The sequence below is a fragment of the Aythya fuligula genome, chromosome 13 (assembly GCF_009819795.1).
Source record: "Aythya fuligula isolate bAytFul2 chromosome 13, bAytFul2.pri, whole genome shotgun sequence".
In the NCBI taxonomy this organism is placed as follows: domain Eukaryota; kingdom Metazoa; phylum Chordata; class Aves; order Anseriformes; family Anatidae; genus Aythya; species Aythya fuligula.
Window position 1 is genome coordinate 12,667,212 of NC_045571.1, and position 27,732 is coordinate 12,694,943.

Here is a 27,732-nt window from a genome sequence, read left to right on the forward strand (position 1 = left end):
TGACTGATGGTCATAGCCCATAACGGAGCCCCTGCAACCCTGGAGGGAAGGGGACAGAACTGTGGGCAAGAGCGCTGTCAGCACGCCTTTCCCCTCTTCTTCAGCACCCCGCACTGCCCTGGGACGGCGCACAGCCGCAGGGCCGAGCCAAGGGCCGGTCGAGGCGAGCAGAAGGGCGCAGCGCCCCGCCCAACAGCCCCACTAGGGGGAGCCGCCATGACGGGAGGCGGCTCCGCCATACTGCCTGCTCCCGCCCTTCCGCCCGGCACAGGGCGGTGCCGCCCCTCTCGCGAGAGTCCCGCGGCCCCCGCCCGCTCCCCCGCCGTGCCCCGAGGTGGCGGCGGCCCCGCCAGGCCCGGCCCGGTCCCCGCTCCGTGCGGCCCGGCCCCGCCATGGCCTCCGACAGCGACACCGAGGAGTTCTACGACGCGCCCGAGGACGTGCACCTGGCGGCCGCCTCCCCCACGCCGTGAGTCCCCTGCCCTGCCCTGCCATACCCTGCCCTGCCCTCCTTTCCCTCCATGCCCTCAGCGCGGCTCTAGGGGGGGACGCGGCCGCCCCCTCGCCTGAGGTGCGGAGGTCCCGGGGCGGTGGGGCCCTGCCTCAGCCCTGCGGCCCCCCAGCAGGGTGCTGGGCCGGGTTGGGGGGCCCTGCTCGGCCGGGGGCTGCTTGAGAGGGTGGTGAGGTGACAGGCAAGGGGATGCGAGGGACTGGGGTGGCTCTCGGGGGGCTTTTTTGGGGGCTGGCAGCAGGCGTGGTGTTGGTGAGATGGTAACGGCCCGTCTGGGGCAGCGACACGTAAGGTTTGGAAAAGATGCGTGATGAAATAAGGGCTGGCGGAACTGATTCTGGAGCGCGATTAAAATAAAAGAGCTTTCAGGGGGAAAAGGAGAGAGCAGGCTCCCCCAGCAACAGGCGAACTGTTGCTGTGCGTAAAACAACTTCTGGTGCACCCTGTCACTTGTTTTTAACAGCGTTGCATTGACGTGTCTTGTGAAATGCAAGCGTGGGGTTCCGTGCGGTGAGTTTAACAGCGTTTTTATAGTGCAGATTCAGAGCTGTTACCTCAAACAGCGTCACTACATTGTTAATGTTAGTGAAACACATTATTTCTTCTTTAATTTATAAATATCTTTCTGGTTTTGTGCTAAAACAGGTTATGGGTTGTATCGGTTCTGGTTTTCACGCAGCCTGGACCAAACCTCTCCATCATTTGATCTTGCAAGATGAGGTTTCATGTAGGTTGTTTGAAGAGCAATAAGATATGGATTGTGGGATCCAGCCATTTGAAGCTTTAATAATTGACTAAGAGCTCATTTTAATCTGTGTGCCAGTGGCTGCTGGATGCCTTGAACAAAGGAAAAACGACCTGCGCTGCTCACTCCCACATCCTGTATCAAAGCTCTTCTGAACTTAGCTTTTTACATAGCACCGTGAAAAGCACATCTTGGCATGCAGTTCTGCAAGATATGGTGAGACAAATTAACAGCACACTGCTGCTGAAGTGTTGTGTTGCTCCAGCTAACCTTGCCCTGGCACTAGTGGTCATCAGACTCTCCTGAGTTGCTTTAACTCAGGAACTGAAAGCAGCTGAAAACTAGAAACAGCAAAACCTATTCAGTAAGTTAAAACAGCTAGAATCTGGGAGGGCAGGGACAGGAGAGGGTAAAGGTGTGGGATTGTGTGGCTAGAAGCAGAAGTGGGAAGCAGGAAACATCTTTTGCTTCAAGAGAGCCATTAAATCTGACCTGACTGCATATCCTGCCTTTTATTTGATACAAATAATGCCATATGTCCAGGCTTGAAAGTTTCCCCCACCTGTATCTAAGCAGAACTTGATATGAAGTTAATAACTTAAAACTGAAGATGCTTTTTGGTTTTGTATTGCTCTTCCATAACCTATAAGGATGCATCGTTGACTCAATTTGATAGAGATCAGTCAGCTTGAGTCAAGGAAGGAGTTAATCTCAGAGGATTTACTTTGCAGTGCAGATACTGAATCTGTTATTCATCTGACATTGAATCTCTACTAACAATATTGAGAATATTTTCTCTAAATAAGCTCTGAGATTTCTTAAGAGCTAATTTCAAATTTCCATTGCATGCTTCTTGGAAGCAGGATTGTAGATTGTAGTTTTGAGACCTGTATGTGTACTGAGTTGAGATCCACAAAAAACAACCCAAAACCTCATGGGAAGAAGGACAACTGAAAACAAGTTCATGTGACCCTCTGCAGTTAGAGGTTTTTCTTTGTGCATTCACCATTCTGGTATCAGCAAAATGACTTGGGAATTGATTTTGCAGCATGTTACGGCCAGTTTTTAGCAAAGTAGTGTAGATATATTTGCCCTCATTAAAATTGTGGGTTTGGTAGCTTCCTCCCTTCTGCCCTGTGTGGGGAAGTTTACTAACTGCTGATACAGAAATTCTGAAAGCGGCAACTTCTTTGCTATTTAATTGTTTTGCTAGTTATCTCTTGTGATATGCAAGAATGGAATTTTCAAGTTAGATGTAAGCTCCCAGTTCCCACCTGCAGTTTGGGTTTCCAAAGATTAAACCCTCTCTCTCAAGGAAAGCACCGTATCTGCATCCTCACTTACACATGAACTGGTGCTTTACAAGGATTAATTAGTAAAAAATTACAGAACTTGTTACAAAATGTTTGTCATATAATAATGAACTGAGGTAGCTCATGGATTGATGACTTCTGTAAGGGGAAGTGTGTTTAAATGAGATGTTTGGAGACTATTGTTTTGCCACTGGGGAGGCCTATATCCTTCACGTCTGCTGCAGGTAGATCTGTCCTTTTGTGGGTAGCTCTGCTTTTGTCATGACATATGGAGAGTGTCCATCTTACTGATAGCTAGGTCAAAAGCAATGTCCCTTTCTGAAAGCTTTTTAAGATAACTAGTGAAAAAGAAACTATGTGGACCAGTCAATGAAGGCATCTATTTGTTGTACGGTCAACAAATTGGCGAGGAAGAGGTAGTGTGGCAGAAAATGTCCTTATTCAACCTCTATCACTCTGCTTTCAAAAGATGGTAACTACGGAAAAGGTCTTCATGCCTTTAATAATTTCTGGGTCTCTCATGAAAAAGGATGTCAGCTTTGAGAGAAGAGAATATGAAGTAAGGCTCCCTTGTTTGGATGCAGGCATGACTGACTTTATCTCATAAACAGGGAAAGCACTTCACCCACTCAAATCAAGAATAGCCAAACCTATTAGTTTGAATATCATATACTTAATAGCAAGGAGTAAGTTTGTTCCTGCTATACTCTTATCCTAAAAACTTGTTATACGAAACCAAACAAAAGGCACTAGATTGAAGAGATGGTGTAGGTAAAGAGAAATATCGTGTGGTATGTCCAGAAATTTAAATTCTTAATTCTAACTTCAGTAGTCCTGTTTTTCTAAAGATGTTTCAACACTTTTCCTGAAGAAATGAGTTTTCTCTGTAGGAAGCTGGATAATGTTAAGGTGTGCCCTGTTTATACATGAGACATGTTTAGCACAACTTTGTGTGTGTGTGTTAGCCAGTGCACAAAACTGAAGTCAGCAGGAAGTGGAGCACTTGTCACATCGCTGTAGTGCCTTGCAGCACTGCAGACAGGTTTCTGCATCCTGAGCTAGCTGAAGATCCCACACGCTTTCCAAGGCTAGCTCAAACAGTGCATTGCAGTAGTGACTTGGTGTGGTTTAGGAGGTGTGGACTACCACAGAGAGCAGCTTCAGAAATAATTGTAGCTTCCAGGCCAGCCTTGAGTTAGAAGGAGGAAACCATTGTGTGCCTCTGCAAGCTGAAGGACACCAGTAAGTACTGTGCTGGCTGTGGTTGAGCCTGTATCTTCTGTACAAGGTGCAACAACTGTCCATACCCTTTGAATCTCTTTCCATCTGCCTGTTCCCACGCTTTCTTTGTAACAATGTTCATCCTCCCAGGAAATCAGGCAGTTTACTTCTGGAGTTTGACCAACGGGAATCGTTTAGCACACTGGGTTTGTTTTTTGAAGGGCTAAATGTATTTTATTTTTTTATTTTTTTTTCCTCTCACAAAACTTAGCAACAAGAAGTTGAAAATGTGAAGCTTAGTAAAGATTGAGTTACTTGTTGGAAAAGGTACTGGGCTGGAGCTACGAGTGGGAGAGACAGCCTCATGTAGTCTGGTCAGCATTAGGATGAATTTTGCAGCTGAAGAAATACAAAAAAGTTCTTCAGGAGTTTGTTTGACTTAGATATTAGTCAGACATGTGGTTATGTTTGTTCAGGTGAAATGAGCAGGTGAAATAGGATTTTTCTTTGACTATTGCCTAATCTTTATAGATAACCTTGAACTTCTCCCTTTGTTAAACTGGTATTACAATGGTATCATAAGAAAACTGAAGCTAGAAGCATTTTATTTGAAGTGTAATCTACAAAATCTGTTGCTATGAAAGTTTTAATCATATTATTCACTGAACAATCATATGAGAAAACAAAATGAAGTTCTTGCATTTTCTGTGGTGTGTCAGTCTTTATGTTTTACCTGATAACCCTGTAAAGCCACAGACCTTTCAAAGCAAAATCAGTATTTGGTTATTGGGTTGTTGATCTTCATAGAAAATCTTTTCAAACACTTTTGCTGCTACATGCAGAAACACATACAGGCAGGAATTTCAGATGCAGTGTCTATAAAACTATTGGCCTTCACGTAAAACTGAATGGGAAGAAGGCTGGTAACTTCACATGGTTGGGAAGGCGAGACCATTGCGGAGTAGTGTTGACCTGTAAGATACTTCAGTTACCAAACTTGCTCTTTGGCTTATTTTCTTTATAAATGTAATAGCGCATAAGCAGCAACTAATCGTGACTAAGAGAATGATATTGAATAGCTGAAAATTTTTTGGCCAAAATATTTTTCAGGGAAGCCACTGAACTTACGTGGCTATATTATGAACGTGTCTGAAAGTGGTAGCATTGCCAAAGTCATGGAAGCTTTGCAATGTTTTCAAAGCATGATAATTTAAATGGCAAAGCTTTACCTTAACATTAGACTTGTATGCTCAATAAATCAAGCAATCAGTACAGTTATATTCTATACCTGTGATCTCTAGCATTTATCCCCTAAGCAGCTTTGTTGTAATGCATCTGAGTAAAATAGTGGGAAATAACATCTGTTTCAGTCTTTTTGCAGCTTGCATTTTTTGTTACCCAGTTGGAGGAATGATTTGCCTGTACTGGCAGCGATGTGCTAATTGATGGGAAGTGTCAGAAAACTGAAGTAGGGATTTGCACTTTATTTGGGTTGTAACGTCTAAGCAGTACCTTGTACAACTGGACCATGTGCTTGCTGAAGCCTAGGCATTAATGTAGTAATTATAAAACGTGTTTCATTATTGAAGTCATTTTGTGTATTTAATGAACTGACACACAATTTGACCTCTGTTTCTGTGGAAATCCAAGAGTAGATAGTAGAATTGAAAATACTTCAGTAACAAGAAATTCAGCACAGGTTCTAGTCTTTCCCAGCAATATATTATTATGGGAGACCAAAGACATGTGTGTTTTTCAGGTCAAAATACCAATTGCTCACTTTGCACACCGTGGTCAGTACCTTCTAGAAAGGAGCATTCTTTGAAACTGTGTTACAGATCTTGTGTGTTTTAAATGTCAAGATCTGCACAGATACCAGTTTAAGAGATTAAATTAGTTACACATAACATAGTCTTTAAACAAATCCTCTGTGCTTTCCTTAACTCTGCTGTACAAGTGCAGTCTTTTCTTGTTGCCTTAAAATATTCTCAAACAGTAAAGTATAATTAAAAAAGAACCAAAATTCTTAAAAAAACTAGTTGGAAGTATGTCTTTTTCAGAAGATATTGTCTCTTAAAGCCATCATTTTGGAGTCAGGAGGGTCAAATTAGACTGAAATCTGTATTTGTCTGTATTGGTTGGTACAAGATGATACAAATTGTTGAATGTCCCTGACCTTGGTAGCTACCTGGGATGATTTTGCACTCCAGATTGTAGTTACATTTAGTGCTAAACCTGTAAGGCTGTAATCTGTAACTTGGTTCTGATTATGACTGACAAACTTCTTTATGTATTCGTAAGATCTTGTAGACATAATAAACCAAGTGAGTCATTGCTTAAGTATCTTCTAGAATTCTGAAAATCTCGTGAAAATGCAATTTCAGGATATAATAAAGGTTGACAGTTCACAGATGGGATTGCATGGTGATCTGAAGAGAAGTAATTATTTGATACCAGTCCCCTTTGATACCTTGTTGCATGTGATTAGTGATATGAGAGGTTGTGTGTGAGTGGATGCTAATGCAACTTAACTGCTTCAGAGTATGCATTTTGGAAAGTAAGCAGTGCAAAACTGCTTTTCTCCTTTCATGATGTAAATGCTTATATTTACATTCAGCATTGTGATTAGAAACAAGAGTTTTCAATTACTAGAGATGTTGAAAAGCAAAATGTCTATGATAATGTTGACACTACAGATTAGGATTCAGGCACTTGATTTGCAAGATACTAGGGCGTTTGTACTTCTGCTTCCCATTTTGGTGTCCACCCTGTGCTTTCTGTATAAACATGCTGATTTTAAAGTATCTATAATGGGAGATGTTCTTCAATGTCTGCTTGGAATAGCACCAGTTTAGAAAAGGGTGATAGAAAAACGGTTTCTAGAAACTTGAGCTGAGAAACTGTCAGGGATTATAGAGCCTCCAGTAGAGCTGTGCATCTTAGTTGGGCACTTACCTCTATGTGGAACATTTTTTGTAAAAGAGAGAAGTATCAGGAGCATTCACTTTGCTTGTGTGAAGCATCGAGTATACATTAACCGTAAAGGAAGACTCTGTTAGAGATTGTTTAATATGAAGTTTACTGTTAAGAGATGTATTTTTCTTGGAGCTGTACTTAAGTCTGTCTTTTCTTTCTAACAGGTCACCAGCAAAAGTTGGATCCCATGTGTTAAAGGTAAGTTTCTTAAAATCAGACAAATATTTGTTGATGAACATAGTGCTAAGCATTTTCACCTAATGTAGTTGTGCTATGGTAGTTCTAACATCTACACAGACAGGAAATTGTAGACTTTCCTTGCTGTAGGGAGCAACCGTTGGGCTTACATATCTTGAAGTTCCAACTTTACTTTTATTTACAGTATGTTAACGTGTCATGAAGCTAATTTTATTCAAAAAAATAAAAAATACAATTGAGCTGTACCCAATTACTAGACTGTCCTTTCAGGTGATTTGTGAATAGGAAGTAAGTTCCTGCAGGACTTGTTCTTTTGGTCAGAATTTATCTGAAATAGTTGAGTCTGCTCCCTTCAGTCTTCAAAACAAGAAAAATCTTTGTGTGTATACTTCAGAAAGCCTCCCCTCTAGGTTATATGAAAATAAAATACTATATTTAGCTTATTGAGACAGCATTGCCACTTCCCACGCAGGTAATTGGTATGCTGCATCTGTGCACAGTGACAGTGCAGCTGAAATCTGACACACATTAAATAGGTGAAGAGTTGGAACATTGTACAAATAACACTCATTTGCCTGTCTCAGAAGGGCCAAATGTGGTACTATGCAATACTTTCACATGGAGTAAAGAAGACTTGACACTTGACACTGTCCTAAAAATGCTGGTCGCACAAAATAAGTGTTTATGACTTGTCAGCAGTGTTAGAAAATAAGTTATAGTACTCTGGTCTCCAGCTGCCAGCAAATCAATAATCTTTTTTTTACAGTGATACAATATCTTATGGTATCTCTTGTGGAACAGACTTATCCCCTATTTTGTGTTCTACTTAATATCCCTTTAATCGTAAAGTATTACATGTTTAAACCTTTCAGGAAACGTAACTATCATTCTGACTAAACTCATTGCAGTTAAACTAACTTTAATGTCAAATTTTGTTGACTGAAATGTGGAGAATTTTTAGCTATAAAGTTTTGCATGTTACAGTTTTTTCTTTTTGTAAGTGTCTTCCTAAGTCACTTGTTTAGGTGTTTTTGAAGCTGAAGCATTAATTCCTTCTCTTATTGGTACCATATCAGTTCAGTGAGTGTGTGACTAATGGTATAGTTTGTCTTGGAGTGGGGAAGAATTATTTCTTAAGTCCAAAGTTTAACAGGTGTGGGAGATAAAATGTCAACAAAATTAGAAATTAATACAATGGGCTACTGTAGGCACTGGTTACACTTCAGTATTTAAGTTATATCTTTGAAGACAGATTTTTAGTGATAAAGCAAAATAGAACTTGCACTTGCACTAGAAAGATTTTGTGTGGAAGGTGGGGAAGGGAGTGGACAGGAAAGAAGAATTTTTCTGTAACTGCAGCTGTCTCTGCGTGATATTCCATTTCTAGAGGTCAAAGCTCTAAAAGGTGAATGTTTACAGGTGTTTTTTCCCCAAACATTAGTGTGTGATAATATGCTATAAAAAGTTTTTGACTAGCTGAATATCTTAGAAGAAACATCTTTTTTTTTGTCAGCACTACGTAGCCAAAAAATCTTTCAAAGTCAAAAAAGGAGAGGTCTTTTAATTCACGTTTTTCAGTGAGTATTTTAAATGTTTAATATGGAGAATAACTTATTTTGTGTATATCCAAAGCCGTGTAAGCTAAATTAAATTAATAGCCCAACAAAAATATTTTATAATGGTAACAGTTAATCTCTGTGGGCTCTAACATTGTGGGGTGACAGCTGAGGACTGCTGACCTCTGCAGGAATTATCAGAGTTCTATATCTGTTGGCAAGAAGGAGTAGAAGAACAACAATTCTGTATCTCAACTCAGGGAATTGGTCAAGATACGTTTGTTTTCCCTTAATTTTTTGAGCAGTTGTTGGCTTATTAGGTAGCAATTTTTAGATCCAGTAATGAGAAGTCCTTCTCTTTTGTGAGACAAACTCTGGGCTGCTCCATTAGTCAAGAGGTCCCTTCCAACCTCAGAGTTTCTATCAAATTCCACTTTTGATACGGCTTTTATATATAGTATTTGCAGGCAATGTCAAAAAAAAACAAAACAAAAAAAAAAAAAACATGCAAACAGAAGGCATATGATGAATGTGTTAATAGACCATACTAACTGAGGTTAAGGTAGGCTTCTGGTTAAAGCACTATCCTTCTATGGTATAAACTACTTCTCTGAACACAAGATTTTTTGGGAGTTGAATATTTTTACTCACAGCTAGGGTATTTTCAGACCTGTTTTAAGTCTTTGTGTGGATTTCCATACCTAGCATGCCCAATATGTAGTCTAATTCTTCTTTTCCCAGGGCTGCTTATCCTAAGGATGATAGCTTTAAGTCTTGCGTAATAAAAAGTAATTAAATCAATTGCAAAGACTGAATGCTTTATTTTGGCACACAAACCCACTTCTAGTGAAATCTTGTATTCTTCATTTGATAGGATATGCCAGAGTGTTGATGCTATTTATACACTTCTAAACTATGCTTCTTAAATTGCAAACTGACTTCACATCACTAGTGTAATATACTCGTAGTGTTGGTGATACATATAGAAACTATAAATGGTATACTCAGTTTTGAATATTCATGCAGTCTTTTATCCAAATGTTCTGAAAATGTTCTTGTTTTTTTTTTTGCTTGAATCTAGTAATTCCATTTGTTCTGCTACAGTTTATATAAATTTCAGAAGAATCTGCATGAAGATGACTGATAGCAAAAATAGTGCTAGATATAGTTATTGTAGTAGAAGGTAAGATTCCATGTCAGAACCTCAAAGGCGTTTTTGTGACTACTTGATAGATCTGCCTATCTTAACCTGCTAACTTCTAATTGTTTCTGTCATAAATGGTGATAATACAGTTCTTGCATCTTTTCCCACAACCTGATAAACAGCAAAATATTTTTGTAGCTTTTATTTCCTCCAGATTATTAAATACATGTATTTCTCTAAATTTCATGCTACCTTCAGTTTTATCTCAGTTGAGGTTGCAACCTGTTAAATATATAGAACTTATGCATATAAAAGAAATCTTATTTGGAAAAATATTAATGTTTATCTTGGAGTCTGTTCCATCAGATTTCCCTACACTGCAACAGTAGCAAGGAGAAGGTAGAACACCAAATGTTGAATTGCATTTTTGTTTAGTGTGCAGGCTGACTCTGTGTGCACTAATGTGAAATAATATCCCTGTGTACAGTGCATTTCTGTGTACTGTACATGTTTATATGACAGCGGGTGAAAATGCTGCAGAATTATTTTCCTTACACTATTTAGTTTGTTGTAGCTGTACTTCAGATCAGTTTGTTGAAGAACTTCTTACTACCTTCTACATGTGTTTTTTTTTCATAGGACCTAGACAGCAAACTACACAAAGCTGGAAATGAAACCTTTGTACAAGAAATGAAACAAGATGATTCAAAAGAGGTTAGCTAAATACTGCTTTACTTTTTCATCATCACACAAGAAATACTAAATAATAACATTAATCAGTTGTCATCTGAAAACTGACAGAGGTTAGAATTCATCGTTAACGTGAGATTGTTCATCTAAAGTGTAAATATCAAGCTAAGCATTCTGAAAACAAATTTAAGATTCATTAGTGATAAATTGTGTGGTTTACAGGATTGTATGTATCAGTGTGTGAGAGCTTGGAGGGTTGAACAGCTTTTGAGACAGAACCAGCTGTCTCAAACTAAGTTAGAGGAGTGGAAATTATTCACTTTTATCTTTCAGATATGCCTATTTCTGCACCTAGGTTTTAATCTCCAGAATTTTTAAGCAAAACGTATTTTGAATGCAAAGCAACTCTTCAATGGAAGGATTTTTGTGGGTATTGTACAGACCAACTGGTAAGTGTTCTCCAGGAGTGCCTGCTGTTTAAACAGTAGAATTTCTTTTTTCATTTCTTTAGATTATTGACAGTATTATAGAAGAAAGCCAGAAGGCACAGCAGCTAGAGGATGATGATTCCTTAGGTACTAGAGGAAAAGGACTGAGTGTTCCAACTTCAGATACAAATACTTGGATTGCTGGAGCAGGTATCATTAGTAATATTCCAGAAGTATTAGCAGCTAAAATACCATTACAAGAAGATCCAAGTGAACCAATGTGTCAGAGTGTGGGTAAGGACACTGACCTGAAGGCTGGGAAGCTTTTGTTTACTTCTGAGGAACAGGAAATTGATAAGCTAACAGAAGTAACAAATATGACTGACCATAAAATGAATGAAACTGAAGCACAAGAAGAAACATCAAAAAATGAGGACATAACAGAGAAGAAAGAGGCAAACGCTTTAGAGCAAGTGGCTTCAGATTTATCTACCAAAGACCTTCATACAACAGAAGAAATGCCTCCAGCAAAACCTCCAAGGCAGCTTACTGTAGAACCTGATATAGTTGCTAGCACAAAGAAGCCTGTTCCAGCACGACCACCACCTCCAACAAATGTTCCCCCACCAAGACCACCACCACCTGCACGGCCAGCTCCACCACCCCGGAAAAAAAAGAGTGAACTGGATTTTGAAGTGCAAAAACCTGTTTTAGAAGGCAAGTATTCAATTTAAATGGCTTTAGGTGTCTACATGGTTACTGTTTTTGTGTTTTGAGTGGAGAATCATTTAATCTTGTGATTTCAGTTTAATTGACCTGTAAAAAGAGGAAAAAGTCTTTTAACAATCTTAGCTTCTTACAATGTAAAAATACCCTTTTGCATTACAAATGTTCCTAATTCATGGACTTTCTTGCGTACAGACACATTTTACCAAAATAGCTACTTTTGCCACAGTAATGCAGAAACAAAACAAAACAAACAAAAAAAACACGTGATACAATTGCAGAAGTATCTTACAATAAAGTATCTGCAATCTGTATTAGCATAGAAATACAAGTCAAGGTGTAATCTGAGGCTTCATGAAAAAGAGTAGTTCTAGGTTACTAGAAAAATGATCAAAAGGGGAAAAAAAAGGTTTCTTAATAAAATTTAAGAGAACTAGGTGTGAAACCATGCTTATGCATCCAGCTACGTATGAAATATGTAAGTGATGAGACACCTATAGTGGTGGTTGGTATAAAAACAAACAAAAACTTGCCAGAAAGGGTGCTTGGGAGTTAAACTATTATGCTAGGACTCCCGTAAACTGTGTAGCCTGTCCATGGCTAGTTTTATGCTCTTCTTCCTGATATGAATCTCTTTCCAGTTCCTCGAGAGAATTTCACAGCTGGTGGTCTTTTAACTCCAGCTACAGCAACAGAAGGCATGCCCAAGGATTCTCAGCCGTCTTTGGATTTGGCAAGTGCAACTAGTGGAGATAAAATAGTCACTGCACAGGTATTGGGAAGTGGTTCTGAGACTGAGAATAACTAATATTTTCTTTGATTCTGTTGTTATACTAGAGATTATGTATTCTATATTTGCAACGTTTCAGGAAAATGGGAAAGCAGCTGATGGTCAAACAACAAATGAAGTACTTGGACCACAAAGACCGAGGTCTAATTCTGGAAGAGAGCTCACAGATGAGGTAGTAATAAATGTGGTCTATACATAGTACTTTTCTGTGCTTGCGATTTCCTGTCTGAGTTAAATGGTATAGTCACATCACTCTTGCCTTCTGACCCACTGTATGCTGTGACTAAAGGCTCAAGTAGAAGGGACAACATGCTGACTTTGTCCACATAAAGACTTCATAGTTCCTGAGTCATTTGGGGTATTAGTGTTTGAAAGCATGAGGTGTAATAGATATGGGATGATACGAGTCTGTGCTTGTAGCTGTACAAACATAGTACAAGATTCAACATAAGGGAACACCAGGAAACTTGGTATTTTTTTCACGCATAGGAGAAAGGAAGCAGTCAGCAATAAGAGAATGACCTTCCTAATATTAAGAAATAGTTTGTTCAGTTTATAAACTGCAATAATCCTAGTGATGTTATCAAACTGTTGCCAGTTTCTATTGGTGTATGTTTGTGGGTGGTTTATTACTGCTGAACAGGTATACTCATGCTCCAAAAAAACACTTTACTCTTGTGTTCTGCTTGCTAGGTTTAAATACTCTTTCTCTGTAGGTAAAGGTTCTTCGACTAAATCTAAACTACAGCTGCTAGAATATCTAAAAGGGTATTCAAAATCTTTTAATTACATATTAGCATGGAAGGTGTCAGGCAGTGTCTGATGTCAGTATAGCTTCACTTCTGATCTATGAAACTGAAGCTTGTGACGACATGTAATTGTTTCACTACATGTAGTGGTTGATAGCACTTGCACTAACATGCCAAAGGCAAATTTAGCTTGAACTTTCTTCAGAAAGTATAATGAATTAGAGAATCATTCTGTAATATAATGTGTAAGACCAGATGATTTCTGTTTTGCTCTAGGTTTTGGAGCCTAATCAACTCATCTTGACTTCACACCTTATTTTTTCCATAGGAAATTCTAGCAAGTGTAATGATAAAAAACCTTGATACAGGTGAAGAAATACCCCTGAGTTTGGCAGAAGAAAAGTTGCCAACAGGCATTAATCCCCTCACTTTGCATATCATGAGGAGAACTAAGGAATATGTCAGGTATGAATGATGATAGCTTTCAGCTCTTTATAATACTGTTGCTCTCATTGTTTTTGCATGCATGGGGACTCTTCTTATGCAATTAAGATCCCTGATCAATCTGTCTCTAATTTGCACGTTCAATTCCCAGCTCTTTATGAACTAGCTTATTTATTGAGGCAACAGAATTGTTTATTGAATTATTCTAATTTAACTAAAAGTTGATGGTAGTACTGGAATGTGCACCTCTCAGGGAAGTATCTCTGAAAATCCAACTGAACTGCAGTTAGCACTAAATGTGCTAAATATTATCGTTTCCCTTATGAATTAAAGTACTTGAATACAAACAGTAATTATTATGCTCGTGCTACCTCCTCCTTTTAAGCTTTTCAGTGTTTAATTTAGTAGAATGTGGTGCTGTGAGATCTGTGATCATTACAGCTGACTACATGGGGGTTTTCCTTTTCTCGGCAGAGCATTAGGCCCTTCTGATGCTTAAAACTGATTCTATTTGTAAAACTTGGTTTAAAAAAAATATCTAGACTGACATGCTTTCCTGATTTTCATCATCAAGAAACCGGATTTTTTTCCTAATGCCTAAAAATAAGTGCATTATAAATTAGATAATTTCTTTTTTCTTTTTTTTTTTTTCCATTGCTCTGTTATTGAAAAGCTCACTTCTATGAAACTATCTTTGGTACCTAGGGAATATATGCAGTTTTAGTATCAAGATTCCTAACAATTGAAAGATCTGTTTTATCACTTGGTTAACATTGTGTCCGTATATTTCTGATATGTGATGTGAAAGAATGAAGTGGAATCCTAAAGTTCCTACTTCATTGATAGTAGGATCCTAAAGATCCTACTTTGTTGATGTTTCAGTCAGTTTAGATTTAGCATGATTTTATACTAAACAACAATCACTTCTGTGTTTCCTAGTAATGATGCAGCCCAGTCTGACGATGAAGACAAAATACAGACGCAGCAAACAGACACTGATGGAGGGAGGTTAAAGCAGAAAACGTAAGATATTGTTTCATGTCCCTACGAAGAAATGTCAGATTTCATTTTAGTAACCTGAAGTTCCCCTTCTCACTTCTGAACAAGTTCACTTTTAGGTACAAGTGATACCTGAAACTACGTAAGCCCATTGTTCTGCAGTTAAATTAAAGGTTACATGACTGCTGGCAAATTAAATGCTTATTTTTAGAAGCAATAATGGAAAACAGTAATACTGCATTTCAAAACAAAGTTATTGATTCATAATAGGGGAAAATAAGAATTTGCCAGTATTATGTGTTGAAAAAGTTTCCTTGCTTTTTAAGGACCCAGCTGAAAAAATTCCTCGGCAAATCTGTAAAGCGAGCAAAGCACCTTGCTGAAGAATATGGCGAACGCGCTGTAAATAAAGTCAAGAGTGTTCGAGATGAAGGTCAGTGACACTGTTTCCATGCCCCGCAAATAAGTCTGTTTATCCTCACGCCTCTTGAAATCGAAGCTGGCTGAGGGGCATTTACCACTGTATGCTACCACTGTACAGTTGATAATGATGTGGCTTCTTAAAGTTTGTAGCTGAGTAGGCATTTTGAGAATATCAGGCTACGAGAATGAATTCTTGTATAGTAGCTGGTGAATGACCTTTTTGGCTAAATCAGTTAAATACTGTATTTTTTTATGCTGTTAGAAAGCTGTCTGGATATGAAAACAAACTTTTTGAGAAGTTATTCCAGCAAAGTAAGAAGTTGGGATTGTCTTCACTGCTTTAATGAAATCAGATAGTTTTCTGACAGTCAATTCCATATTCTCATAAAAGCAGAGCTCCTATTAGTTTTCCTAGCTACAACTGAATTCTCCCTTTGTTTCACCATTATTTTTTTTCAGGCATATATGATACTTCAGTAAGCCAGTCTAACCATAGCCTGAGATAAGTGCTATAGAATTGCTGTGCTTTAGAATTCTATGTTACCGCTGACTGTTTGCCCCACCTGTTTTTGCAATTCTTATGCTTCACAGTCAAACCACCTGGCCATTTCAGCACATAGAAACCAATACAATTAAATGGATGATTTTCAGCATGCATTAAATTGACAGAAATTGCTAACCACAGGATGTGCTGAATGCAAAACTTGTTGCAAGAAACAGGGCAGAACAAAAAATGATGGCAATTACTTCTAGTGTTGACTGTTTGGATATACTGTAACGTAAAATCAGCGTAAATGTGTTTTTAGACCTTGATGCAACAGTACTTTTGTTTTGCTTTAAGATCTTAAAATTGCTTATCAAAAGTTGCTAATTCAAGACTGATTTGCTACCAAAATGTTTTGGCACAAATTCTTTCTAATAGAAAAAATGTATGCTGCAATATGTACTTCCAAATTTGTGTTCCTCTTAGTCTTCCATACAGATCAAGATGATCCTTCTTCCAGCGATGATGAAGGGATGCCATATACAAGACCAGTTAAGTTCAAAGCAGCACATGGCTTCAAGGGACCTTATGATTTTGAGCAAATTAAAGTTGTTCAGGATCTCAGCGGGGAACATATGGTATGTCTCAAATTTCTTCTGTGGCTTTTTTTCATTTCTTCTGATGACCTTCAGAAATAACTGTCAAATTTCTTCTTGAAATTTCCATTCCGAAAAAGTAATATTTTGGCATGGCAAAACCACCGCATCTGGCAAGAAATGGAAATTCAGCTGATTTGATGAGATCATCAGAAAAAAAAAAAACAGTAGTCTACACATACTTAGGCATGAGGAATTCTCCAGAGCTTTTCCTCAGAAGAGTTTGTTTTTCTGGTTCTTGTAATTACAAATCTAGGCTGAGTAGTCTATGATTCGCTACCAGAACTGAGCACAGAGCAGTGAGTTTGAACCAATCAGCAGCAAATAAGCTGTTTTGCTTAACAGAGATTTGACTGTAAGTATTGAACTGAAACACTACATTGGTTCCATAGGCAAAAGTGGGGAGAGATTAATGGGGTATATACATTGGAATGATAAGGATGGAAGAGACTGGAGTGTGATGCTTGCAAAAGGACAACTGTGGAGAGTGATGCAGCAGAACTACCCATCCATCACTGAAGCGTGCATGCTCCCCTGCAGAGTCTGAAATGCACTGTAGTATTCCTGACTTCCCAGATACTTCTGACAGCAGCTGTGTAACAGCAATTGAAGCTGTCCTTTATCTTTAACTGTTAGACCAAGGATAATGACCTGTAGTAACCAGTTTGACTGTAGAGTTCAAGCTTGCCCTCCAAAACTGAAGTTTCTGGTCCTGAAGGTAATGCATCTGTATAAGGTTTCCATCAAGCCGGTAGCTGACTTCTTAAAACCTAGAAAATTACCCAAAAGTATCCTAAGAGAAAGTTAGGTTGGTGGAATCAAGTATCTCGTAGCTGTTCATTAAATAACAAAGAGGAGGTTGAATACTGCTTGTGCAGTATTGTGTTCTTATTGGTTGCTGACTTTTTGAACTTGGCACTGGAAAAATAATTGTTGTCATCACAAGCTTTGCAAAATGCTCATTTAATTTATATATACGTAGCACTTGGTTTGGGTGCCAGAATGCAACTAAGCATGATTTCTCAAAAAAAAAGAGATAACACAGCTTGTGGTAACTTCAAGCACAGCTACAAATACTTGCTACTTCTGCAAATAAGCCCTGCCTTGCTGACTGTTAGTAAGCATATCAGTTTTACGTAGAATGCTGTGGCAACATCGAGCTTCCTTAACTCCTCTCTTCCAGAATAATCTTCCCTATATGCTTTATCTTTTCAACTATTTTTTGCAAAGCTTGTTACGCTGTCCACAAGCTTTAACGACTACCTTTCAGTGTCTTGATAGTGTGTCCTAAATCATATCAGTGGATATTCTAGAAGGGTTTTTTGCTATGGAAAAGGGCACTTTAACTTAAACTGCAATCTCTTTGTTTTTTACAGGGTGCTGTTTGGACAATGAAATTCTCTCACTGTGGTCGATTACTTGCATCTGCAGGACAGGACAATGTAGTGAGAATATGGGTTTTAAAAAATGCTTTTGACTACTTTAATAATATGCGAATGAAATACAACACAGAAGGTATCTTTCTGTATATTAGTAGAGCTCTAAAACATTAGAAATTCTAGTTTTGTAGTAACATAGAGATGATCATGGAATTTCTGCCTTTGTTCTAGGCCGTGTTTCTCCTTCCCCATCTCAAGAGAGTCTGAATTCTTCAAAGTCTGATACTGATGCAGGGGTATGCATATTAGATATTGAGAGGGAAAGAGGTGGGGGGAGAAGTTGCACTGTTCTGCAATGCCAAATCTTTGTTGTCACTTCATCCAAACGCATTAAAGAATTTTTGCCCTGAGGCATGGGCAAACTGTTTAATCAACAGATTTCATCAGTTGAATAGTTATCCCATATATATAAGATGTAAGCAAGAAAAAGTCATTAAACTCAATGCATTACAAAATCTGCTTAACTTCGCTGTGACCTTCTGACAACTAACTTGTTCCTCAGAGTAGATTTCAGAATTAAATACTAAAGAAGGAAAAAACGTTATTGAATTTCTTGACCTAGTGTTTTGTCTTAGAGCATTACTTGGAGTTAACATTTGACTTGATGCCTTTTCTGAGAAAAGGCAAGCTGAATAATAGGATACTCAGAAGCCTGTTAAAACATGATGTTCTTTACACATCTGTATAGAATTAAATGGAACATATCAGACCAAAAGTTAGGACATTGTTACTTGTATTCAGATATTTTGTAAGCTTGCCATTAAAATCTACATAATCAGGATTTTTCTATTTTTGGTTTTCAGTAATGTAAGAAAAAGATAATAAAATTGGGGGTAAAGTTTTTTAGCAGTAGCATTATTTAATGTGTTGCCTTGGTGGTGGGGAATCTTTCCTTACCCTTAAGTGAATATGCCACACACAGCAGGGTTGTTGTTTTGATTTTTTTTCATGAGAGCTTTAGTATAGGAACTCCTAGTTTTGTTTTGCACTTGTCTATTCTGGAAGGCGCTTTTATTAGGAAGCTAACGTTCTTGATATGCACTAGGAATATTGAAAAATACGTCAGTTTATTTTCTAAATCAAAATGCACTTTCAAGTTTGGTATGCTCTGTTCCAAAAACTTATCTTCAACTGTTTGCTTTAATTGCTGTCAAGCTTATCCCATTGAATAAAAGCTGTATTGATGGACAGTGTAGAGCTGCTTTGTTTTGGCATTTTGAGATGATGTTTCACAGCGCGTTTGTACTTGAAAATGACTGTTTTATTTTTTTATTAGGACAGTGCTGTTTATTTTAACTTTTCTAGGAGTAGTTATTCAAATTCATATTGGTCCTGTAGATTTTGTTAGCAGTAAATGCTATATTTTTAATTTTTCCAACTGACATTTTCTAATGTTTCAAAACACTTATCTGATAGATTTGCAGTGGAGTTGATGAAGACCCAGATGATAAAAATGCCCCATTTCGTCAACGACCATTTTGCAAATACAAAGGCCACACAGCAGATCTTCTTGATCTTTCCTGGTCTAAAGTAAGGCACCATAATAGAGACATCACAGTTCTGTGTTTTCATTGTTTTCTTTTGACAAATGTCATTGGAACTATATTTATAAACAATATGAAATAATTTTTGAATTTAAAAGAAAAGGTTTTTAGAAACATTGCTTATTGCATCTGAAATAACTGATAAAATGAATAACTTCTTAGACTTCTCTAAGTCTTGAAAAAAAAAAAAAGCTAGTAACAATTACTAGCTTTTTTTTTTTTTTTTTTTACTAGTTGTGTATTCACTACTAAAGCTAGCTTAATTGTTTAGAGTGAAAGGAGAAGAATTTCCGTTGAGCAATTTTGTGATTTCTGATTTATGGCATGAACTGCTTTTCTTGATTTCCATATACTTCACTGTTTTTTGCAAAATGTACAGATTCTATAGTTATTGAAAACATAATATATATTACCTTGTACTAAATAGAAACTAGAAAATTTTCTTGTACTTCTGAAATATTTCACATGAAGCTAACTTGAGTAATTCTTCATATTGGAAGACTTGTCATTTTATTTAAGAATTCAGTCTGGTTGGAGGACCTTAGGCAGGAGAGGTTCTCAACCCCTTCTCTGAAGACTATTTTGCAATAAAACCCTCTCTTTTATACTGCATTACAGTCAATGCTCTGGAAATACTGTGGTAAAGAAAATTTTTGCATCACAGTGAACCAGTGTTAAACTAGAACTGTTAAACGTATTCATCAGTTGCAAGAAAGCATGTACAAGGCACTGCAATGCAAGCCAAAATTTGCAGTATCAGGTTGCTCCTGTATTTTCTGTTACGTTTGTGCCTATTAATAACCGTGGAATTCTTTTGTTACACAGAATTACTTCCTGCTTTCTTCTTCTATGGACAAAACTGTCAGATTATGGCACATATCAAGAAGAGAATGTCTCTGCTGTTTCCAGCATATAGACTTTGTTACTGCTATAGCATTCCATCCAAGGGTAAGTGTAATTGCCCTGTTTCTTCTAGAGACAGAATTTGAAATGACAAGTCTTCCCCCTTTACTTTTGATTTTTAAAAGCACATTGAATAACAGCATTTGTACACTTCAAAAATATCCCCATTAGATAATGTTCCAGAACTGTGTGTTGATCTTCATCAAACATCTCCAGAAATGTACGTTTAACCATACAGAGCTTCCTAATATTAATAAAACTGAAGGAGAGAAGCATTTTTGGCATTCCCTGAATCTATTCATATGTAACTAATAGATGCATTAGGAACTCTGAAGGGAACTTTGAGCTCCTGACAGGATTAGTATTTTTCTAACTTATGTTCAGAGGATAAAAAGTAACAGTGAACAATTCTCTAACTTGAAGTACTTCTGTTCCTTTGACAAGGTTAAACGTATTCAGTCTAAAATCTCTAAGAAACTGAACTCTTTTTACCAGTAACTTTAACATTGTCTTTTCAGTAATCTGAAACTTCATAATCAATTAATTTGGGAGGCTCTAGATAAGAGGTTGTTTCAAAGCGGGGTGGGAATATTTTAAGGAAATACTTCAAGGGCATGTTCATAGCATAAGCTGAGATTAATGCAGTGTGTCCTCTCAGGATGACAGGTACTTCTTAAGTGGTTCATTGGATGGGAAACTTCGACTCTGGAACATTCCTGATAAAAAAGTGGCATTATGGAATGAAGTAGATGGGCAGACAAAATTGATTACAGCTGCCAACTTCTGTCAGAATGGCAAATATGCAGTCATAGGCACATATGATGGAAGATGCATCTTCTATGACACAGAGGTAAAAAGTTTTGAAACCGTTTTCTCATGCTAAAGAACAAATGGATTTAAAAGTCATGCTTATAATTTACCTATAAAGAATCAAACCTGTTAGAACTTGAAGCAAAATAGCTTGAAATTGAAGTTTTTACATGATTATTTCAAATCAGGATAAAATTTAATTTATTTTCAGCACTTGAAGTACCATACACAAATTCATGTGCGTTCTACTAGAGGCCGAAATAGAGTTGGAAGAAAAATTACTGGTATTGAACCTTTGCCCGGGGAAAATAAGGTACCGTTTTTCAGTGCAACTTTGGCTCAGTCTGGCATTTATATCTAATGCTCAGTAAGTTTGTTTTGCTTGCTCAGCTAAGCTATTTGCTGTAACTTGCTTAAATCAAGATTCTTCTAAGACTCCTAAAACAAAATTGCTCTTTGGTGTTACACACTCACAGAACGCTGAATAGTGTTAAAACATTTTTTAAATGACATTTTACTCTGTGATTAATGCAAAACTGAGAAAATGCTTGTAGATGGCTTTCACTGATTTTTTTTTTTTTTTTTTTTTTAATTCTTACTGTTTCAATTAACTCTGTTGCTCCTTCTTGGGCATGCTAATGGTTTTCTTTTCTACGTTTCTTATCTTTTCTAGATATTGGTCACATCAAATGATTCCAGAATCAGATTGTATGACCTAAGAGATTTGTCTTTATCTATGAAATATAAAGGCTATGTCAACAGTAGCAGCCAAATCAAAGCCAGCTTTAGGTAAGACAGGAGTTCTTGAATTTTGGAAATACCATAGATGAAGTACAGAGGCTTTTGGTTGAATAACCCGTTTAGTTCGGTATGAAAGTGAGTCTCTGAAACGTCACTTAGCTCAGAATACAGAGGTAACTGCAGGCTCTGGTCAAGAATGACATAACTGCCTATGGGCTGAGATCCTTCTATAAATGAGTGAATCCTTTTATATTGACAGTATGATCATTCTAATTACGAGAACTGTGCTGCAGCTGGTAGGGCTGGAACACTGTATTCTTTCTCCTCTGTGGTAAATACATTTAATGCCCTTACTTTTGTTGTGTTGTAGATTGGTTGTTGGTCACCCAAATATTGCTCAAGGCTGTTAGTAACCCCATGTATCATAACTCTCAGGAAACAGCCTGAAAATCTGAGTTTGAATTCTTTTTTCCTGTTTCCCTGTGCTTATCTAAGATGTTCTTCTCAGTTTGGGTGTATTGCCGTGACTGTCGCAGAAATAGTAGTTTTTAGGATAGAAAAAGGAAGGGCAGAAGGGGAGAAGAACATCTACTCTACTTCTCTTTGAGCCTTTTAGAAGTTGAAGGGGAAAAACGCTTGATTATCTTTTTAAGCTAGATGTTTGAGCACAGGAGGGTGGTGTTTAAGGAGAATAATAGTAGGTTTAATCTCAGTTGTCATCTGGTGGTCTTTGGGTCAGCTTAAAGATGGTTTCAGTGTTTCACAGAATGGCTGATGTTGGAAGGGACCTCTGGAGGTTATCTTGTGCAGACCCATGCTCAAGATTAATTTCCCAAATTAAGTCATCTCTACTTGCAAGACTGTAGCATGGTATTAGTTTTGATAAGTAGCATATGTATATAGTAAGTAAATTATATACTTGAGTATATATTGATATATATTATATCAATATATATATTGAGTGCATGTATGGCTTTGTCTCTGTCAGTGTGTATTAGTCATCTGGTTAGTCTTATTGAATGCCTTTCATCTTCCACTTGTGTGGACTTTTTTCTGCCCATAATTTGTATTGCAAACGATTCCTGTTATACAGTCTCAGGTGTTCACACAGGTCCCAGACTCAGAAGCAAATTGTGCCTAAAAATTATGCCACTTTTTTGTTGTTGAGCATAGCTGTTTAATTTAACCCTATTCTATTCTAGTATTACCCTATTATACGAGATGCTGCAGGAGAATGGCTTCTGTGCACCATTATGAAGTTGTCTTATTCACAAGAACAGTTTTTTCAAAGTTTTTTTCTTTTATCAAGAAGCTTACATATACCTTTTTTTAGAGACTGCAGATCAAAAAATACAGTCTTCAAAGATAAAGGAGCAGTTTTGAGTTGTGAACTTAGCCTGGCTGCACTTGTAAAGTTGCAAGTCATCTGAAGTGCCGTTGTAACAGTTGCTTGAACATCCAATGAAAGTAATGTTTTTTTTCTTCTTTCTATCTTTAGCCATGACTTTACGTATATTGTAAGTGGTTCAGAAGATAAATATGTTTATATTTGGAGTACCTACCATGACTTGAGCAAGTTTACGTCTGTAAGAAGAGACCGTAATGACTTCTGGGAAGGCATTAAAGGTAAATCAGTTTTTGATCTTTGTTTTATCAAAGCTTATATGATTTCAAAAATTAAAAAAATATTTTTCTTTCAGTTTTAATTTGCTTGGCAGTGCTATTCATTTAGTTTGAACAACTTGTTAGCATTTCAAAAGCAAGGTGATATTAAGTTGTGGGCTTTTAATAACTGGACTCTGTCAGAAAACCTTGTCCTCAGGAAAATGATGCATGAGATTGGGATGCATGACTGGGATGGCAAGTGGCAAAGTAGCTTCAGTCAGAGATTCTAAATGAATGTAATGTATCACTGGCAGAAATGGATTGCTCATCAACGCTTAAATCCTTTATGGAAAAGTAACTTTGCAAACAAATGCAAACATTCTTATTGTTCTTTAAAATCTATAATGAAAGAAAAAAATGCAGCTCTCTTCTGTTTATCCACCATGCCCCCCATACCCAAGTGTTTGGAAAATGCAGGACTGTTTATATTAAATGTGCTTCAGAGTTCTTGACAACTGGTTTTGGGCACTTCAAAGAGCTGAGATCCTCAATCTTGTAAAACAATGAAAATTGTTCCTTGAATTATGAGCTTACCTGGTTCCACTAGCACTGGTATTCTGGGATATTTACTGAAATGTATGCTTGCTGTTTCTTGTAAAGATTAATAATTCCTTGAAACAATGTAATCAAAATTGGGTTGTCTTCCTGAAGCGCACAATGCAGTGGTGACATCTGCGATTTTTGCTCCCAATCCTGGCTTGATGGTATCTCTGGAAACTTCTGATAAGCAAGAAGCTGAAAGTAAAGGAGAAGATTCTGAAACAGCAGATACCATTCCCTCTGGTAGGTATTTACGATGATCTCTGCTTGTTAGCATGGTATGAGAAGGAAAACAAGAAAACTACTTTCAGTTTGGGAGGGAGGCTTTGGAACAAAAGTCCTTGTAGGGAGCATGGATATATTTGTGACTTAGCAGTGGAACATTTTGACAGCTCTTGCATTCTTAAAATCACAGAGAAAATGAAGTGAGGGGCATAGCTAGTGCTCTTTGTACTTTAGGTGTATTCTTGTTATATCTGAGCTGTTATGAGGTATGTCTGTCTCTACCACATATATAATGTAATAGTCCCTTTCCTAGAAATGCAGATGTTTCTTGAAGTAATAGTTAGAAATAACGTTTATATATATTTGTATTTATATATATAACAGTTAAATAGAAATAACAGTTTATTCTCTTTCCTTAAGGAGCATTGAAGATGGATCACACGGAAGTGCTTTTATCAGCTGACTTTACTGGAGCAATCAAAGTCTTCATTAACAAAAAGAAATACGTATCTTAATTATTTTGCAACTGACAGCATAAAGCTATGGTACTATGGGATTCAAATTCCATAAATAATGTGGGTAAAAGCAAAGTATCTAATGTAATAATGTTACCGGCTGATTTATTTTAAAATCTTTATTTTAAGGCTACTTAAATATTGGATCCTTGGAAAGCAGTGTACCTATTAACACCTGGGCTTATAGAATAGAGAGGAATGTGTAAGAATAATCCTGCCATACATTAGAATCTAAACTTTCTGGGGGAAAAAAAAAAAAGATATTTGCAATGTAATTGTGAACCTGCACAGGTTTCTGCACGAAAACGTATTCACACAGGTGTGTGCCTTTTGGTTACATGCGCTAATTTGAACATATATCAAGAAGAATATAGTGGTGCTTGTGGCCACTAGATGTCAGGAGTGAGAGTGGAGACGGATGGAGGGGAGGGATGGCTGAAAAGATGCTGAATGATTGTCTGATCTTTGCACAAAAATCTATTTGAGAAAGATCTTGAATTTGTAGTAGTTCTTGTTCAGAATTTTAAGTTATGCAAGTTATCAGTGGGTCAGCAACCATGTGTAAATGTTTTTATAAATTTCTGAACTTCAGGACGTGAAAATTTTTGTTGTCTTTTAATTGTTGTGGACTTTAGATTCTTATATATAATTTTTTTGCACACTGGAGCACAATACTTGTGTAAAGAATTCTCTCATTCCTTGTTCATGGGCACCAGGATATATTCACCTTCCAGATAAAATTAAGCTGCATTAGAAAATTCTTATATTTTACAACTCTGTAAAATAAATTGTTTACATTTTTTAAGCATTGTAGCTTAAAGTTCTAAGTTCCTGTTTATTTGTTTAGTGCCACTGAATTTTGAAAGTCTTTGTAAATATTCATATAAAACACCTATGAAGTAACATTCTGGGCATCATAACCCACGAAATGTTATTGATGGTCAAGTGTTTCAGAGAACAGATGTATCATTAAACTTGGTCACACACTTGGAAGTTGTTGCTTCTTTTCCATTTTGGTTCATAAATTCGCCTTTTGTCTAAATAACTTTGATCAGTTTCTCGCATCATTGTCTTGCATTCACTTGTTACTTTGGAGTTCTGCTTTGTCTGATCTTGTCACTTTTTAACAACTTTATTTCTGAAATAATGGGGAATAGTGTATTGGAAATGGATAAGCTGTTTTTTTAAGCATAGTTAAAGAGTAGTTACATGGTAATTTAATGTAAGGAGGAGACTTCAAAAGTGTGTAAAGAGAGCTGTCCTTTCCATTAGTGGAAGAACAAAGGTATGGAAAGTCAGGAAATCAGTCCTTCTCTTTTAATTCTTTTCTTGCTTGGGAGAATTTGACCATGACTGTGTAAGACTGTACCAGTACAAGAAAGGGAGTTGCAAGGGGTACATTGTCTGACAAAATAAGTAGAAAAAATGTTATGTGCTATAGAAAATTATTTTCAGATGGCACACTTGGAGTAAGTATAACTCAGATTTGAAAATGCTTGTGTACATGAGACAAAAACAAGCTCTCAAGATTTTGGTTTTATTACTTTGAGTTCTACGGAGTTGACAGCTGACACAATAGAGAGGAATGTGTAAGAATAATCCTGCCATACATTAGAATCTAAACTACGTAAAATATTTGGTATGTGACTCCAAAAATGAGTTTCTGTAATAGGTTATATATCTAGATGACTGTAACTGACAGTTTCCTGTGAGCTAATCTCAGACACTTCTGAAGTTTGGTATAGATGCTACACATTTAGTGACATGCAAGCAAAGAAGCTGCTTTATATAGTATAAACACCACCCCTTTGCTACAGCTTTCATGAAGAATCCTGTAGATCCTGCTGGCCCCCCAGCTTGCCTTGCACAAGGTGAGTTGGCCCCACCTTGTACAGCAGCCCTGGCATGCAGAGCAGCAGTGAGACCCTGCTGAGATAAGCACTCACCTGGACTGCACCCTTCTGGGAAAATCGGTGTTTGGACTTCATGGTTCTCCTGTCTTTGAGCTGTGGTTGTGCAATCCTGTGTAAGTCAGCAGAGGGCGGTCCTTTAACAGCAAGGGCTTCAAATTAAGCATCAGTAAGCATTAATTTACTGCTACCCAGCTGCAGTATGCTTCCTTCACAGGTGTGGAGAAGCCAACAATAAGCAGTTTCATGTTAGTGCCTTTGACATATCCAGCATTAGGTGACACAAGTCAATAGGCAGGACAGATGGCACAGAAGGAGTAACAGTAGTAGCTAAGGTCTGCTAAACCCCAGTTGACAACAGAGTCCAAACTGTGCTGTTCTTGCCATATCCAGCCTTGCATGTAACAGTGCCAGTGCTTTAATCAGGCTGCTTCTGGGGCACCAGATGTGCAGTGTATAGCTAAGGAAAAAGCAAGTGGTGTCTAATCAGATTATCAAATACGTAGGTTTTTCCCATTCTTGCTTGACATTAGGCATGAGCTACACAGAAAGCACTGCTTGAAGAATTCTTCACTTCTGAACCCAGAGCAGCATGTCCCTTGGCTTTGTTATCCAGAAGGGTAAATGCGCAGATGTGATTCCAAGGCTGCATCCTTTTTATTGTCGTTATTTTAAATCTTGAACCACTGAAATGCCTTAAAATACAGAAATTGCGAAGTGAGGGAACAGAAGACGTAAAGGCATTTATAACCCCTTCCCTCCCAGCAAAATATGTCTGGATCTGGGTTACTGAGTCCTGCAGGTTCACTGCAGGAATGCAGGCTACTGCCCAATGAAGTGAAACAATGGGATTAATCACCTGCTTAAGGTCAGTCACTTAGTTAAGTGTTTTTCTGGGATAGGCCCTTTTGAAGGTGATAAAAAGGCCCACGGTTAACCAGTGAAGGCAGTTCTAAACGGGATTATTTGCTAATGATAATGAGTGTCTTTTACTTTGGTTCATAAGAAATGAAATCCTAAACATGCTTCTAACCCTTCAGCTTGTCTCAGAGGCTTTCAGAGCCGATTCCAGAGTCCCATAAATAGGGTTCTGGATCTTATATTAGTGTCAGCTACAGGCTGATGTCTATTACCCAAAAAATTGAGTGTCCCTTAGTGCATCTTCCACGTCACAGTGCTACTGATAAGTGGGGAAGATTCTGCTGTTGGTCTATTATGATGTCCCTTGCAAATCTTGTTTTCTTGTAGTCTGTTCTGTCCATCAGACCTAGAGAAGGAGCTGGCAGGAGAGCTGCTTCACCCATGTTGGTTATACTTTCCAGTGTATCTCCTTGCTGTTCACCGTGAGCTGGTGCTGTTGCTCACCCTCTGATCAGCCAGGCAGGTG

General features: G+C 37.8%; 1 protein-coding gene across 3 annotated transcripts; it reads left to right on the forward strand.

Annotated features, from left to right (window-relative positions):
- The first annotated feature begins 339 nt into the window (after positions 1-339).
- WDR44 (WD repeat domain 44) lies at positions 340-25,428 on the forward strand. 3 transcript variants are annotated; one of them, XM_032196186.1, is made up of 20 exons: positions 340-469; positions 6,931-6,964; positions 10,304-10,378; positions 10,866-11,499; positions 12,150-12,280; positions 12,378-12,470; positions 13,376-13,512; positions 14,431-14,514; positions 14,817-14,923; positions 15,884-16,035; positions 17,430-17,568; positions 17,664-17,728; positions 18,909-19,022; positions 19,862-19,984; positions 20,598-20,789; positions 20,961-21,062; positions 21,423-21,538; positions 22,989-23,116; positions 23,807-23,938; positions 24,344-25,428. In XM_032196186.1, exons 1-20 carry the CDS (start codon positions 393-395, stop codon positions 24,433-24,435), a joined length of 2,727 nt encoding a protein of 908 aa, XP_032052077.1. In that variant the 5' UTR covers positions 340-392; the 3' UTR covers positions 24,436-25,428. The 3 variants fall into 3 exon arrangements, with proteins under 3 accessions (XP_032052077.1, XP_032052076.1, XP_032052078.1); XM_032196185.1 differs by having other exon boundaries at positions 341-469; positions 24,341-25,428; XM_032196187.1 differs by lacking the exon at positions 340-469 and adding an exon at positions 9,602-9,703 and having other exon boundaries at positions 6,948-6,964; positions 24,341-25,428.
- Positions 25,429-27,732: the final 2,304 nt, after the last annotated feature.

Bases quoted from the DNA above. Each gene is read 5' to 3' on its own strand.
- WDR44 (XM_032196185.1), top strand. From the start codon at position 393: ATGGCCTCCGACAGCGACACCGAGGAGTTCTACGACGCGCCCGAGGAC. The intron at 12,471-13,375 runs GTAGTAATAAAT...TTTTTTCCATAG, and splicing joins GAAGAGAGCTCACAGATGAG to GAAATTCTAGCAAGTGTAAT. The intron at 23,939-24,340 runs GTAGGTATTTAC...TCTTTCCTTAAG, and splicing joins AGCAGATACCATTCCCTCTG to GAGCATTGAAGATGGATCAC.